At 38.5% G+C, this 17,177-nt stretch overlaps 1 protein-coding gene and 1 long non-coding RNA gene across 8 annotated transcripts in view; one reads left to right on the top strand and one right to left on the bottom strand.

Moving 5' to 3' along the window:
• Positions 1–17,177, bottom strand: part of TARS3 (threonyl-tRNA synthetase 3) — a 78,747-nt gene that overhangs the window by 11,376 nt on the left and 50,194 nt on the right. For all 7 annotated transcript variants that reach the window (XR_011626047.1, XR_011626048.1, XR_011626049.1 and 4 more), the window contains 3 exons: positions 15,191–15,328; positions 11,243–11,320; positions 11,059–11,159 (listed from right to left, as the gene is read on the bottom strand). Coding sequence is in view for 4 of the 7 variants with exons in the window: in XM_071100542.1 (XP_070956643.1) it covers positions 11,059–11,159; positions 11,243–11,320; positions 15,191–15,328 (317 nt within the window). In the remaining 3 variants the exon portion in view is untranslated. The remainder of the gene's footprint in view (positions 1–11,058; positions 11,160–11,242; positions 11,321–15,190; positions 15,329–17,177) is intronic.
• LOC139364358 (uncharacterized) lies at positions 263–16,068 on the top strand. Its single transcript, XR_011626052.1, has 3 exons — positions 263–330; positions 10,730–10,925; positions 15,945–16,068. It is a non-coding gene; the product is annotated as an uncharacterized lncRNA (long non-coding RNA).

The raw sequence follows: 17,177 nt of genomic DNA, 5'->3' as shown, positions 1-17,177 counted from the left end.
AAAAAAAGAACATGAGTGTTCAAAGTTTGCATTAACCTCAGAAGTGTCCTCTTGCCATACTACTAATTTAATATATATATTTAAACAATATTTTTAAAATATTAAAAGTAAGTAACTATCAACCCAGAATTGTACAATCAAAGAAGAAGGTTATTTTCTTTGAAAGTACAACAAAATAAAGACATTCTCACATGAAATAAAATAAGGCAATTCATCTCCAACTGATCTGCTTTAAATAAACTTTTTTTTCTGTTATATCTTCAGATATATGAGAAATGATACTAGAGGGAACCCTGGAACATCAGGAATGAAACAAGATCAACAGATATGGTAAATATTTGATAACTATAATGTTCTCCTAAGCTCTTTAAAACGTACTATGATTGAAAACAAAAATTATAATATTGCTTATGAGGTTGTTAATGTGTATGACATGTAGTATGTAGTATGCCTTCCAAAATTAATTTTTTTAAATAACAAGACTTGAAAGTCAAAATTGTGCGTTGATCCGTGGGCTGCAGAATGAATGCTGTGTTAGCAGGCATGAAAAAACATTAATCTCCTTGTACATCTCCATCAGAGCTCTTGGATGACCAGGTGCATTGTCAATGAACAGTAATCTTTTGAAATAAATCTTTTTTTTTTTTTTTTTCCTGAGCAGTAGGTCTCAACAGTGGGTTTAAAACATTCAGTAAACCATGCTGTAAACAGATGTGCTGCCATCTAGGTTTTGTTGTTCCATTTCTAGAACACAGGCAGAGTAGATTTAGCATCATTTGTTAAGGGTTCTAAAATTTTCTGAATGGTAAATGAGCATTGGCTTCAATTAAAGTCATGAGCTGCATTAGCTCCTAATAAGAGGGTGAGCCTATCCTTTGAAGTTTTGAAGACAGTCATTGACTTTTCCTCTTTAGCTATGAAAGTCCTAGAGGGTATCTTCTAATAGAAGGCTGTTTCATATATATTGAAAATCTGTTGTTTAGTGTTGTCATCTTCATCACTGGTCTTAGCTAGATCTTCTGGATAACTTGCTGCAGTGTGTACATCAGCACTTGTTGCTTCACTTTGCACTTGTATATTATGGAGATGGATTTTTTTTTTTTTTTTTTTTTTTGAGATGGGAGTTTCACTCTTGTTGCCCAGGCTGGAGGGCAATGGCATGATCTTGGCTCACTGTAACTTCTGCCTCCTGGATTCACGTGATTCCCCTGCCTCAGCCTCCCAAGTAGTTGGGATTATAGGCACCCACCACCACACCCAGTTTTTTTTTTTTTTTTTTTTTTTTTGTATTTTTGTATTTTTAGTAGAGATTGGGTTTCACCAACCATATGGGGTTGGCCAGGCTGGTCTCGATCTCCTGACTTCAGGTGATCCACCTGCCTTGGCCTCCCGAAGTGCTGAGATTACAGGCATGAGCCAGTGCACCTGACCCTGGAGATGGCTCTTTTAATTTCATGAACCAACCTCTGCTAGTTTCAAACTCTGCTTCTGCAGCTTCTTCACCTCTCTGTCTTCACAGAATTGAAAAATTAGGGCTTTGCTCTGGTTTAGTCTTTGGCTTCAGGGAAACTTACTCCACATCAGCAAGAAGGCTGTTTCACTTCCTTATCATTTGTGTTCACTGGAGTAGCACCTTTAATGTCCTTCAAGAGCTTTTCCTTTGCATTCACAACTTGGGTAACTGGTGCAAGATACCGAGCTTTTGGCCTGTCTGGGCTTTCAACAGTCCTTCCTCACTAAGCTTAATCATTTCTAGCTTTTGATTTAAGGTGAGAGGCTTATGACTCTTCTTTACACCTGAATATTTACGGGCTGTTGTAGGTTATTAATTAGCCTAATTTCAATATTACTGTGCCTCAGGGAATAGGGAAGGCTGAGGAGAGGGAGAGAGATTAGGGAGTGGCCAGTGGAGCAGTCAGAACAGACAATATTTATTGATAAAGTTCACCATTTTAAATTGGCATAGTTCATGGTGCCCCCCCATTACAATAGTAATATCAAATATCACTAATCACCATAACAGACACAATAATAATGAAAAAGTTGAAACACTGCAAGGATTACCTAAATGTGACACAAAGACATGAACAGTAAGCCCATGCTGTTGGAAAAATGGCACTGATAGACTTGCTCGACACAGGGTTGCCACAAACCTTCAGTTTATAAAAAATGCAACATCTGTGAAGTGCTATACAGTGAAGCACGATAAAACAAGGTGTGCCTGTATATATATACAGTCGTGCACTGCGTAACAGTGTTCTGGCCAACAACAGAGCACATATATGACAGTGGTCCAGTAAGATTATAATGGAGCTAAAAATCTTCCCATTATTCAGATGTTTGTGGTGATAAACCTACTGCGCTGCCAGCTGTATAAAAGGACAGCACCTACAATTATGTACTGTACATAATACTTGATAATGATAATGAACAACTATGTTACTGGTTTATGTATTTACTACACTGTACTTTTAATTGTTATCTAAGGTAAGTATTCTTTCACTTACTTTTTAAAAAAAAAGTTAGCTGTAAAACAGCCTGAGGCTGGTCTTTCAGGAGGTATTCCAGAAGAAGGCACTATTATCACGGGTGATGACAGCCCCAAGTGTGTTACTGCCCCTGGAACCTTCCACTGGGACAAGAAATGGAGGTGGAAGACAGTGATATTGATAACCTTGGCCTTGTGTAGGCCTAGGCTACTAGGCTGATGTATGAACTAGGCTGATGTATGTGTTTGTGTCTTAGTTTTTAACAAAAAAAAAGTAAAAGTAAAAAATTTTAAAACTTTTTAATAGAAAAATGTTTATAGAATAAAGATATAAAAAATATTTTTGTACAACTGTAATGTATTTGTGTAAGGTAAGTGCTATAATAAAAGATTCAAAGGTTTTAAAATGTCAAAAATACATAAAGTAAAAAAGTTACAGTAAGCTAAGGTTAATTTACTATTGAAGAAAAAAGTTATTTAAATTTAGTGTAGCCTAAATGTACAGTGTTTATAAAGTCTACAGTAGCATACACTAATGTCCTCGGCCTTCACATATACTTACAACTTACTCATTGACTCACCTGGAGCAACCTCCAGTTATGCAAGCTCCATTCATGGTAAGTGTCCTAAACAAGTGTACCATTTTTTATCTTTTATACCTATTTTTACTGTACCTTTACTATGTTGAGATATGTTTTGATACATAATTACCTTACCACTGTGTTACAGTTGCCTACAGTATTCAGTACAGTAACATGCTTTACAGGTCTGTAGCCTAGAAACAATAGTCTAGACCATATTAGCCTAGGTATGTAGTAGGCTCTACCACCTGGGTTTGTGTAAGCATGCTGTGTGATGTTCACGCAGTGACAAAAATCACCTAATAATGCATTTCTCTGAACATATCCCTGTTGTTAAGCAACACATGAGTGTATACATAGTAATTCCAGAGCAACCACTAAAAACTATACAGAGATATAGCCAAAAACTTTCAATAGCTAAATTAAGATGAAATACTCAAATATATTCAAATAATACAAAAGAAAGTAGGAAAAGGGAAATAGATGAATGTAAAAGCACAAGAACAAACAGAACAAATAACAAAATGGTAGGCCTAAATCCAAATATCAATAATTACATTTAAAGGAAATGGTCCCACCTAGCACCCAGAGTTTGATTTTTTTTATTTTTTCATTTTTTTCTTTTTAAATTTTTTAAATTATACTTTATGTTCTAGAGTACATGTGCACAACATGCAGGTTTGTTACATATATGTACATGTGCCATGTTGGTGTGCTGCACCCATTAACTCATCATTTACATTAGGTATATCTCCTAATGCTATCCTTCCCCACTCCCCTGTCCCCACAACGGGCCCTGGTGTGTGATGTTCCCCTTCCTGTGTGATATTGGTCTAAAATTCTCTTTTTTTGTTGTGTCTCTGCCAGGCTTTGGTATCACGATGATGTTGGACTCATAAAATGAGTTAGGGAGAATTCCCTCTTTTTCTATTGATTGGAATAATTTCAGAAGGAATGGTACCAGCTCCTCCTTGTACCTCTGGTAGAATTCAGCTGTGACTCCATCTGGTCCTGGACTTTTTTTGGTTGGTAGGTTATTAATTATTGCCTCAATTTCAGAGCTTGTTATTGGTCTATTTAGAGATTCAACTTCTTCCTGGTTTAGTCTTGAGACAGTGTATGTGTCCAGGAATTTATCCATTTCTTCTAGGTTTTCCAGTTTATTTGCGTAAATGTGTTTATAGTATTCTCTGATGGTAGCTTGTATTTCTGTGGGGTCAGTGGTGATATCCCCTTCATCATTTTTTATTGCATCTATTTGATTCTTCTCTCTTTTCTTCGTTAGTCTTGCTAGCGTCTATCAATTTTGCTGATCTTTTTTAAAAAAAAGGATTCATTGATTTTTTGAAGGGTTTTTTGTGTCTCTATCTCCTTCACTTCTGCTCTGATCTTAGTTATTTCTTGCCTTCTGCTCGCTTTTGAATGTGTTTGCTCTTGCTTCTCTAGTTCTTTTAATTGTGATGTTAGGGTGTCAATTTTAGATCTTTCCCGCTTTCTCTTGTGGGCATTTAGTGCTATACATTTCCCTCTACATACTGCTTTAAATGTGTCCCAGAGATTCTGGTATGTTGTATCTTTGTTCTCATTGGTTTCAAAGACTATCTTTATTTCTGCCTTCATTTTGTTATGTACCCAGTAGTCATTCAGGAGCAGGTTGTTCAGTTTCCATGTAGTTGAGTGGTTTTGAGTGAGTTTCTTACTCCCGAGTTCTAGTTTGATTGCACTGTGGTCTGAGAGACAGTGGGCGTGGGACCCTCTGAGCCAGGCACGGGATATAATCTCCTCATGTGCCATTTGCTAAGACCCTTGGTAAAGCACAGTATTAGGGTGGGAATGACCCGATTTTCCAGGTGTTGTGTGTCATAGTTTCCCTTGGCTAGGAAAGGGAATTCCCTTCCCCCTTGCGCTTCCCGGGTGTGGCAATGCCTCGCCCTGCTTCGGCTCTTGCTCATTGGGCTGCACCCACTGTCCAGCACCCACTGTCCGACATGCCCCAGTGAGATGAACCCAGTACCTCAGCTGGAAATGCAGGAATCACCTGTCTTCTGTGTCACTCATGCTGGGAGCTGAAGGCTGCAGCTGTTCATATTCAGCCATCTTAAGATTGTTTATCCCAGATTTTGATTTCTAAATATCATTGTATTGTATTTCTTGGTTCTATAATTTCCATTCCTCGTTGGAAAAATGACTGAATCAAAAGCTGGGTCAGGGAATGTACAAGATGAGCATTGAACACCTTACACTGCCAGTGAGTAAAGCAAGTGCTTAAAAAAAAGGAAAAAGGATGACATGTTAAAGGGCCACAGGAGCCAATATAAATTACCTCCCAATGGCAAAGGCTGGCATAATTTGAGCAATAAAGATTTTTAATGTAGTATTTTATTATAACCCAAACTATAAAATATTTGCAAGCCTATACTTGTATAAATTAACAACTGGACAAATAAACAAATGGAAAAGGGATAAATCTTCTTTATAGAAGAATTACACAAAATATGTGCAGATATTCCCCTCTCCAGAAGGTGAAGCATAAGCGTAAGCTTAAATGTGGATTGGACTCAATAAACAGTATAGAAAGGGAAAAACAGTAACTTCACAGGGGGAAGCCTGGCAAACATTATTTTAACTAAGTGATCAAGGTTAACATCACTAGTTATAAATCATATCATACATGCACACCTTTATGGGATATGATGAGAAGGAACTTAATCTCTGTGGTATTCTTTCCAGAAACCCATAACGCTAGTCTAATCATGAGAAATATATTAGACAAACTCCAATTGAGAGACAGTCTACAAAACACCTGACCAGTGCTCTTCAAAATTGTCAAGGTGATGAACAAGGAAGGACTGAGAAACTGTCACGTATCAAAGGAGACTTGGGGATAGGTTGACTAAATGCAAAGTGGTATCCCTGAGTTGGATCCTGGAATAGCAAAATGACGTTAATGAAAAACATGAAATCCAAATAAAGTCTGCAGTTCAGTTTATAATAATGTACCAATGTTAGTTTCTTAGTTTAGAAAATGTAGCATGATTGTGTAACATGCTAACTTTAGTAAAAACTGAATGGAAGATATATGAGAACTCTTGTACTATCTGTGTAATTTTTCTGTCAATCTAAAATTATTCAAAAATTAAAAGCTAAGTTCAAAAAAGTAAGTTTTTCAATGCACCAATTACAAGAAAGATTGTCATAATAGATTTTTTAAAAGCCAAGACACAACAATATGCTGTCTAGAAGAAATCCACTTTGCAGATTAAAAGCAAAAGGATGGGAAAAGACATAGATATACCATGTGTGCAAACACGAATCGAAATAAAGCTGGCTGTATTAGCGTCAGACAAAGTAGACTTTACAGCAGAAATATCAGGGATAAAGAGGGACACTGCATGTTATGATAATGGAGATAAAAGAGTAAATTCACGAAGAAGACCTAAAAATCCTAAATATGATGCACCTAACAACAGAGCTTCAAAGTACATGAAGGAAAAACTGAAAGGCGAAAACTACAAGTCCACAATTACCACTGGAGACTTCCACACTCCTTTTTCAGTCATCAATAGGAAAAAGATAAAATCAGTAAGGATGCAGAAGAACTGAACACCACCAACAATCAACAAATCTGACTGACTTTTGCAAAACATTACACCCACCAACAGCAGAAAACACATTCTTTTCAAGTACACCTGAAATATTCAAACCTGAACACATTTAAGAGCACTGAGACCATACAAAATGTTTTCTGACCTAGTGGGATTGAACTAGAAATAAATAATGAAAGATAACTGCTAAATCATCAAACACATAAATATTAAAAAACACATTTCAAAACAATCCATCAGTCAAAGAGGAAGTTTCAAGGGAATTAAGAAAGTATTCTGAACTGAATAAAAATGAAAACACAAGATACCAAAAGTTATAAGATATGTCTAAAGCAGTACTTAGAAGAAAATTTATAATATAAAATAAGGGTCAGCAAATTATGGCTTATGAGCCAACTCCAGCCCATATCCTGTTTTTGTAAATAATTTTTTTTGGAATACAGCCACATTCATTAGTTTATGTATTGTCTATAGCTGCTTTCCCACTACAGCTGCTTTCCCACTACAGATGCTTTCCCACTACAATGACAGAGCTGAGTATTTGCAACAAAGATTGTATGGCCTACAAAGCCTAAAATGTTAACAACCTGGCCTTTTATAGACTGTAAGCCTCTGTATTAAATTATATTATAAAAAGAGATAGGCCTCAAGTCAACAATCTAAGTGTCTACCTTAAGAAATCAAAAAAATAAAAGCAAATAAACCCAAAGCAAGCAAAAGGAAGAAAGTAATAAAGAACAGAAATCAATAAAATTGAAAACAAAAATAGAGAAAAATCAGTGAAATTAGAAGTCAGTTATTTTAAAAGATAAATATAATTGATAAATCTGTAGCCAAGCTGACAAAATATATATATATATAAAACTATATTGTAATATTACTAATATTATGAATGAAAGGGGAGATATTACTATAGGCTCCACAGAAATTAAAAGTATAGTATGGTAACATTATAAACAACTCTATGCATATAATTTTGACAACTTAGATGAAATGGATTAATTCCTTGAAAAGAACAATCTAAATTTTACCAAGAATAAATAGGTAACATGAATGTTCTCTATCTGTTCAAGAAAATAAACTCAGGCTGAGCATGATGGCTCACGCCTGTAATCCCAGCACTTTGGGAGACTGAGGCAGGAGGTTGAGGCCAGGAGTTTGAGATAAACCTGGGTAACATAATGAGACCCCATTTCTATAAAAAATTAAAATTAGCCGGGCATTGTGGTACATGCCTGTAGTCCCAGGTACTAGGGGGGCTGAGGTGGGAGGATCGCTTGAGCCCAGGAGTGTGAGGCTATGGTTAGCTATCATCACACCACTGCGCTCCAGCCTGCATACCAAAGCAAGACCCTGTCTCAAAAATATAAAATAAATATAAAAATAAAATAAATACAATAAAATTTAAAAAAATAAAATAATAAACTCCAAGTTTAAAATCTTCCCAAAAGGAAACCTTCAGTACTAGATCGTTTCAATGACAAATTCTACCAAAATTTGAAAAATAAATACCATCAATTCTGCATAATCTCTTCCAGAAAACAGAACAGTATAGAATACTTCCCAGCTCGTTTTATGGGGCCAGCATACTCAGATACTAAAACCAGTTAAAGACAGTACAAGAAAAATACAGACCAATATCCCATATTAACATATGTGCAAATGTTCTCAACAAACTATCAGGAGATTGAATCCAGCAACATATAAAAACAATGACACAGCATGACCAAGTAGATTTTATCTCAGCAAAGTAAGGCTGGTTCAATATTTAAAGTAAATGCAATCTATCATATTAATAGGCTAAAGAAAAAAAATCACATGATCATATACATTGACGCAGAAAAAGAATTTAACAAAATTCAACATACATTCATAATAAAAACATAGAAAACTAAGATACAGGGAAGCTTTTAAATTTGATAGATAATACCTACAAAGGACCTGCAGCTAACATTACACAGTAATCAATGATGAAACATCATCTGCTTGTCTAAGAATGGGAACAAGGCAAGCATGTCTACTCTCATCCCTCTCATTTACCATAACACTGGAAGCTCTCACCAGTGCGATAAGGCAAGAGAAGGTCATAAAAGTCATATATCAGAATGAGGATCACTGAGGAAAAAAAGTCATATAAATCAGAAATGATGAGTTAAACTGTCCCTATTTGCAGATGGCATGATTGTCTACATAGAAAATCCCAAGAATTCTTAAAAAAAAAAAAAACAGAAAACCTTCCTAGAACTAGAAAGTAAGTTCAGCAAGTCTCAGGATACAGGATCAGCATAAAAAATCTACTGTATTTCCTTATACTGGCAATGAACATGTGGATGTGAAGATTGAGAATATAAAACCACTTACAATCACTCAAATCACCCCGAAGTGAAATACTTGGACATTTCTACACCTACATCTACTTCTGCATCTAACAAGATAGGCATAGGGCTTCAATGCTGAAAGAAGGTCATGGATTAAAATAATTAATGTAGTTAAGATGTCAATTGGAAAACTATCCAAACTGATCTCTAGATTTAATGCAATTCCAATAAAAATTCCCACCAGAATTTTTTGTAGACTGTATTAACAGCCAAACAATTAGAATAGCCAGTGAAAGCAATTCTGAAATAGAAGAATAAAGTATTCACATTACCTAATTTTAAGACTTCCTATAAAGTTACAGTATTCAAGACAGCACAGTATTGACAAAGGGATAATCAGTGGTTCCACAGAACAGAATTTGTAATCTAGAAACAGACCCACATATATATGTCCAACTAATTTCTGACAAAGATACAAAGGCAAGTCAATGATGAAATAATGGCCTGTTCTCACATCATCTGATGTGTGGACAATTAGACATTTAGATGCAAACAATGAATCTTGACCTAAATGTCACATTGCACCCAATGAACTCAAATCAGATCTTAGAATTACAAAACTTTTGATATAAAACATAGAAGAAAATCTTCATGACCTGTACTTAGGCAGAGCTTATAGATGGGATGCTAAAGCATGATCCATAAAAGAAAAAAATTGAGAAATTAAACTTTATTGAATTTAATAACTCAGGATGAATGGGAAAGTAAAGATATTACAAAAAATGAAAAAGCAAGCTACAGACCAGGGTAAAATATTTGCGAATCATACATTCCTCCAAGGGCTTGTATCTAGAATATATAAAGAATTCTCAAAACTCAACAGTAAGAAAACAAATCACTCAATTAAAAATTAGCAAAAAGACTTTGGCAGACATTTAACCAAAGAGGATAAATGAATAGCAAACAAGCACATGAAAACATGTTAACATCATTAGCCACTAAAAACATGTAAAAAACATAATGAAATACTACTACACACCTATTAGAACTGCTTAACAAAGAAAACCTGACAATACCAAGTACTGACAAGGATGTGGAACATCTGGAACTCTTTACACATTGCAGGTGAGAATGCAAAATGGTACAGCAACTCTGGAAAAACAGTTTGGCAGTTTCTACAAAGTTAAATATCCAATTATTATATGACCCATTCCCAGGTATTTAACCTAAAGAAACGAAAAGTTCTATTCACACAAAAACCTACACACTAATACCTACAGCAGCTCTATTCATAATCACCAAGAACTGGAAGCAACCCAAACACCCTTAAATGAGAGACTGGATCCACAATGGCTTACTAGTCAGTGATAAAAAGGAACAAGCTAGCAATACATGCAAAACCATGGATGAATCTCCACAGCACTGTGCTATGTGAAAGAAGCCAGTCTCAGAAGGCTCTATACTGCATGACTCCATTTACATGACATTCTGGAAATGGCAAAACTATCTTGATGGGGAACGCATTAATGGTAGTCCGGGGTTAGGAGTAGGAGGAATGTGTGACCACAAAGAAGCAGCACAAGAGAATAACAGAATCATAATCATTAAGCTGTACACACACACACACACACACACGCGCAGACAGAGTTAATTCTACTCTATGTTCTTTTTTTTTTTTTAAAGAAGTTGTTGGCTTACAGTGATAAAATTGCCTTTTTTTCCCTCTGCTTTTTCAAGAAAACATCTCATCCTTAAGACACAGACCCAATGCCAGCATTTTGTGAAGTCTTCCCCTCTGTAACTCAGGGAGAGTCAGCAGCCTGGATCGTGTTTTCATGGCACTTTGTTCATATCTCTACGCTCATGTTTAGTTATCTTCCTCCCCCTACTAGACCAGAAAATTCAAGTTGATTCCCAACTGGATTATGATCAGGTAAACAAATATATATTGAGTGTATAGTACATATACTAGACATTCACTAATGTTTATTTCTGTATTGCTAATACTCAAATGACAAACAATTAGAATATTAGTACTATAATATTTATCACATTCAATCACTCACCTAACATATGTGAGATTAAATCTAATAGGCAGTTGGAAGTCCAGCTGAATTGTAGCACATTGATGGTATCTGCCAATAGCATCCTTGATTTTTATGTCAATCTACAAATTAAATAATGTTTTCTTAGAGAGGGTATTTATTTTTCTTTTAAATTTTACTTAAAAGAAGCATATGGTCTACTTACTTTAGGGCCATAAAATGCTCCATCACCTGGGTTCATTTTCCATGGTTCTCCAAATTCCATCAAGCTATTCTGCAGTTGCTTTTTCAAAAGAGGAAAAAAGATAAAATTATACATTGTATTTTTTTTTTACATACAGCTCACAAAAGTTACTGTAACTCTTCATTACAGTCTATGTTAGTTCAACATATATTTATTGAGCATCTTTTACATTCAATAAACTATTGAGCAGGGACTACACAGAGATGATTAAGGTGCCACCTGCTCTCAAGAAACATAAACATTTCAACTGGGGAGAAAAGATCATTTATAAATTGTTCCAGTGAATTCCAGGTAAGCATTAGGGAGGGGACACTTGGTCTTCCTCTTAACACAGGTCCCCTGTGCCCTAAACAACAACCAGCTTCTGCCTCCTGGTGACGGTTCCAAGACCCATTCCCCTTGTAGGTGGGGCCTCCACACATGAAAAAGCAGGAAAGCCTTGATCTCACTCCCTCTTCCACTCTGAGTCTGGGTGGGTAAGAAGGCCAAGAGGGCAGGCCTCGCTACTTCTTTTTTGCCTTTCCTTCACCTCTGCACATGTCTGGGAGGGTCACTTATAATTTATAGGGGTATGGGAACATGAGGCTCTACTTTTGTCTTCAGCCTAAGCCACTACATGCCTTCAACTTAGCTTGTAGTGAAGATGTTCCACATTGAAGGTGAGGGTGCAAGTGTGTATTAATGAAAAATTTCCCAGAGTCTTCCAGTATTCCCATGAATCCAGCTTCCCTGGGAAGCACGTGGGCATTCCTAAGTCCTTGGCCAAAGTACTGCCAAAACACGAGCCAAACTCCCATCATCGCCTCCATCATACTGGTGCTCATGAGGGGGCAGAGTTTTGGGAGTGACATGCCTCATGGGGAAATCAAAGCAGTGGCAGTCTTAAGGCCAAAGCTGCCATCATCAAGAAAGCTGACTCCTGGAGTCCTGGAAGCCTTTCCCAGGACCTCAGTCAGGATGTGATCTTGAGAGAGATGGAGATTTTATTCCTGGGATCCTGAGAGTGTCCCACATAGGCCTGATCTTACAGAAGCAGCTTCTTTTCTACTTAGGACCAGAGGAAGCCACCCCCATGGAGACATTTCCTGGGCCTGGAGGCCATGCTCCCCTGTTCCACTCTGTTTCTAAAAGGAGAAGGAACACAGGTTTCCTTCTCATGTTTCCAGGACAAATGAGGCCCTCCTACAGCAGATACCAAGTGATGGAAAGAATTCGGGGGACTGCAAGAGGCTAAAAAGCCAAGGAAAGGCCAAGTTTTGGAGAAGAGGATAAAGCAGGGGTCACTGCTGCTCCTTGGGCCTTGGAGGACACAGAACAGAAGGGCACAGTAGGAGCTGCCCAGAGCCAAAAGAACATTGGATTCATTCAAGATGTGTCTCTTTCAAACTGTTTCAGACACTTCTGAAGATAAAATATTTAAATGCTCATTTCAGTGATTTCCAGGCCAGGGTTAGATATTTGAGAGAAATATCCCAAAAGCAGAAGCAGGTCCATCCAGTCACATCCCTGGGTGACCTCAGGCTTGGTTGCTAAACTATTTACTCCCATCAGTTAAGAAAAGAGCAAAAATGCTGGGACTTCCAGCCTGTCCTCTCCATGCCAGGTCTATACCTGGTCCATCCCTTTTTCAGCTCCCCACACCCCGCCAAACTTCAAATGAATAGAGTAATGACAATGATACCAACACCTAACATCTACTGGGCACTTACATGTGCCTGGCATTATGCCTAATACTCCTGTAAATTACTTCATTTAAGTTCACCACACCCTCAGGAAGTAGGTGTTATCGCTACATCACCACCACCATCACCACCACTGTCTCATCATCACCATTTCATGCTTGATCCTGATGCTTAGAGATCTTTTATAATTTACTCATGGAGATAAAGTACTTTCAGACTTTAAAGTCTGGAGTAAAATGGCTCCAGATCTGAGCTCTGTGTCCTCATTTCCTCTTCCTGCTTCCACATGGCTGTTAGGTAAACTGAGTCTGCATCCTTCCCAGGGTAGATAGTCTATCTCATTTGGCCCTCTTCGTCCATGCAGTGGATGTGGAAGAAGAGCTTAGGGTGGGCACGGGTCAGTGCGGAGGAGAAGGCCCTATTTAGAGCTCAAGGCTAAACTGCTTTTGTGCAGCCTCTGCTTGGCTTCTGTACCTATTAATCATGTAAAAATAATTGTTACACTATTAATCCAGTGCTTCTCTGATTCGTATTTCTTGTATTTGTGTGTTAAGCTCCCATGAGTACAGTAGTCCCCCTTATCTGTGGTTTCATTTTTCTCAGTTTCAGTTACCCGCAGTCGACTGAGGTCTGAAAATATTAAATGGAAAATTCCAGAAATAAACAACTCATAAGTTTTACATTGTGCACTGCTCTGAGCAGCAGGATAAAGCACTATCCTACTTTTTCCTACCTGGGATGTGACTCATCCTTTTGTCCAGAGTCTCCATGCTGGGTGCACTGCCCACCTGTTAGTCACTTACGAGCTGTCATGTTTCAAATCACCTGTGCAGTATCACAGTGATTACGTTCACATCACCCTTATTTTCCTTAACCATGGCCTCAAAGCACAAGAGTTGTGTTACTAGCAATCTGGATATGCCAGAGTGAAGCCACAAAATGCTTCCTTTAAGTGAAAAGGTGAAAGTTATCAATTTAATAAGGAAAAAAAATCCTATGCTGAAGTTTCTAAGAGCTATGGTTAAAAAAAAAAATCTTCTATCCATTGGGTAAGTTGTGAATTAGTGAAGAAGGAAAAAAAAATTCATGCTAGTTTTGCTGTTGCACCTCACATTGCAAAAGTTCCAGCCACAGTGTATGAAAAGTGCTTAGTTAAGAAAGGGCATTAAATCCCAGCACTTTGGGAGGCTGAGGTGGGAGGATCAGGAGGTCAGGAGATCGAGACCATCCTGGCTAACATGGTGAAGCCCCGTATCTATTAGAAATACAAAAAATTAGCCGGGTGTGGTGGCGTGCGCCTGTAGTCCCAGCTACTCGGGAGGCTGAGGCAGGAGAATGGCATGAACCTGGGAGGTGGAGCTTGCAGTGAGCTGAGATTGCGCCACTGCACTCCAGCCTGAGCAAAAGAGCAAGACCCCGTCTCAAAAAAAAAAGAAAAAAAAAAAAAAGGGGCATTAAATTTGTGGGTGAAGGCATGAACAGATAGGTGTCCTAACCTGATTGCCGTCAATTTGGTACCATCCAGGGTTTCAGGCATCCACTTGGGGTCTTATTCCCCATGGATAAGTGGGGACTATTATATTCCAAGGAGAGGAGAACTAACAGGCAGAGCAGGGTATCTGGCCATGACACCATCCTCATTTTTAATAAAAGCGAACACAGGAAACACACTATATCCTTTGTTTATTAAGGAAAAAAAAGCAATGTGATGAGTTCCTTATCTTGGTTTTGCAAAGCTTAGATGTAACGTCTTTGAGCATGGGTGTCTTCAGACAGACACAGGGCAGGGCATGACAGGACGTGACTATGAAGGGGACTCCAGCATCAAGTATGCACATCTACATCTAGACCATGCAGCCCTGGGACTCTACAGTTGAACTAAGATGACTCAACAGGCAATGGTTTAAAATAAACCTCACAAACCAAGAGTTATAGCAATCAGAAGATTTCTTTAAAAACCTGAGCCAATTCTTAGTGACCAGCACTGAAAGACTGTAGGTAAAAGCCAGACATGAACTTTAAGTGTGAAGCAAATGTAAGGTATTATTATTATCACCATCACAAAGAAAACGGGATAACCACATTCTACAACCTATACATTTATCCCACAATTTCCAGTTTCAAAATTTCTATTACAAATTATTGCATCCTCCTGCAAAGAATCGCAGCCTCTCAGGTGTTTTCCATATGACTAAAATGAAGAGGAAGTACAAGGTGTGTCTTTTACCTTCTCAGCCTCATTCCACATCTCAATCTCTCCTAGGAAGTTTTCCGGCCTTGTTGACAGGTTTAATTGAAAAGAGAAGCCAAATGTTGAGTAAACAGATTGCAAAAACTGCAAACACCCCTTTATTTCTTCTTCAATCTGAAATCAAAGCAAATGAAACATTCAAAAAGAACATCAAATTAAATTCATTTATGTTTTAAAAAATAAATTTCTTCATGCCAGACAGAAATAAAGTATGTTTTTAATGGAGTACAGTTGGTGACCCTGTTTTGGTTGTTCATCCAATCCTGAGTTGAATCTTCATCGGGCTGGCAGATTCTCCAGGCCAGAGCAGGGAACGGAGGAGTAGGCGAGGGAACTGTACTGTGAAAAGGCAGCGCCACGCACAGGAGAACGGCAAGGAGGGGCTGCCCAGAGGAAGTGAGACTGAGCTGCAGCAGGGGACAAGCAAACGCTCTGCATGGAATGGTAGCTCAGAAGCTCTGTGAGTAGAGGACACCTTGAGTTGAAGGCTCAGTGGACACAGGAGCAGACTAAGTCAGGGGCTGCATATGATGGGATGAAGGGCAGAGGGGCAGCGTGGTAGGTGAGCAGGCTAGAAGCAGGCAGGGGCCAGAGAAAATTAAGTGCTTTCAAAGCCAGGTGAATGTATGGATTTTTTAGCCTGAGAACAATGGGGAGGCAATGAAGGGTTTTTGTTTTGTTTTGTTTAAGCAGTGGACTAACATGACCCAATGTGTTCTTTCTTTCACAGTATGTGGAATGAATTGGCAAGATTAGAAGACAGCCCCGTCAGGAAGCTGGTGGAGTCAATTAGGAGCAAGATGATGGTGGCTTAAACCAGAGAGAAGCACCTGAAATGCAGGGAATTTTATGGATTTGAGATATCAAGTCTTTCTTTCATTAACTGCGATGGCTAGTTCCTTGTTTTGTTTTGTTTTTTGAGACAGTCTTGCTCTGTCACCCAGGCTGGAATGGAGTGGTGTGATCCCAGCTCACTGCAACCTGCCTCTCGGGTTCAAGTGATTCTTATGCCTCAGTCTCCCGAGTAGCTGGAACTACAGGTGCTCACCACCATACTTGGTTAATTTTTGTATTTTTTTTTTTTTTTTTTTTTAGTAGAGAAGGGGTTTCACCATGTTGGCCAGGCTGGTCTCAAGTGACTCACCTGCCTCAGCCTTCCAAAGTGCTGGGATTATAGGTGTGAGCCACTATAACTAGTCTTTTTGTTTTTTGTTTTTTTTTTAAGTTCCTGGGTACATATGCAGGATGTGTAGTTTATTACATAAGTATATGTGTGCCATGGTGGTTTGCTCCACCTATCAACCCATCACCTAGGTATTTAAGCCCAGAATGCATTAGCTATTTATCCTGATGCTCTTCCTCCCCCAGCTTCCCTCCGACAGGCCCCAGTGTGTGTTGTTCCCCTCCCTGTGTCCATCTGTTCTCATTGTTCAGTTCCCACTTATAAGTGAGAACATAGGGCGTTTAGTTTTCTGTTCCTGTGTTAGTTTGCTGAGGATAATGGCTTGTGATGGCTGTTTTTAAGTGTCAACTCGACTGAGCTAAGAGATGACAGACAGCTGGCCACCTTTACATTTATTTCTGGGAATGCCTGTGAGGGTGTTTCTTGAAGAGATGAGCATCTGAATCAGTGGAATAGGTAAACAACTTCCACCCTCTCCAGTGTGGGTGGGCCTCATCCAATCTGTTGAGGGCAAGAATAGAACTCAAAGGTAGAGGAAGGGCAAATTCTGTCTCTTTTTGAGTTGGGACATTTATTTTCTCCTCTTTTCAGACACTGGAGCTCCTGGTTCTCAGGCCCACCGACTCTGGAACTTACACCAGCTCCCTCCTCTGCTCATACCACTGAGGCTTTTGGCCTCAAACTGGGAGTTATACCATCAGCTTTCCTAGTTCTCCAGCCTTTTTTTTTTTTTTTTGAGATGCAGTTTCGCTCTTGTTGCCTAGGCTGGAGTGCAATGGC

The sequence above is a fragment of the Macaca nemestrina genome, chromosome 7 (assembly GCF_043159975.1).
Source record: "Macaca nemestrina isolate mMacNem1 chromosome 7, mMacNem.hap1, whole genome shotgun sequence".
NCBI classification, from domain to species: domain Eukaryota; kingdom Metazoa; phylum Chordata; class Mammalia; order Primates; family Cercopithecidae; genus Macaca; species Macaca nemestrina.
Note: the sequence above shows the minus strand (reverse complement) of the source record. Positions and strands in the feature narration are given on the sequence as shown.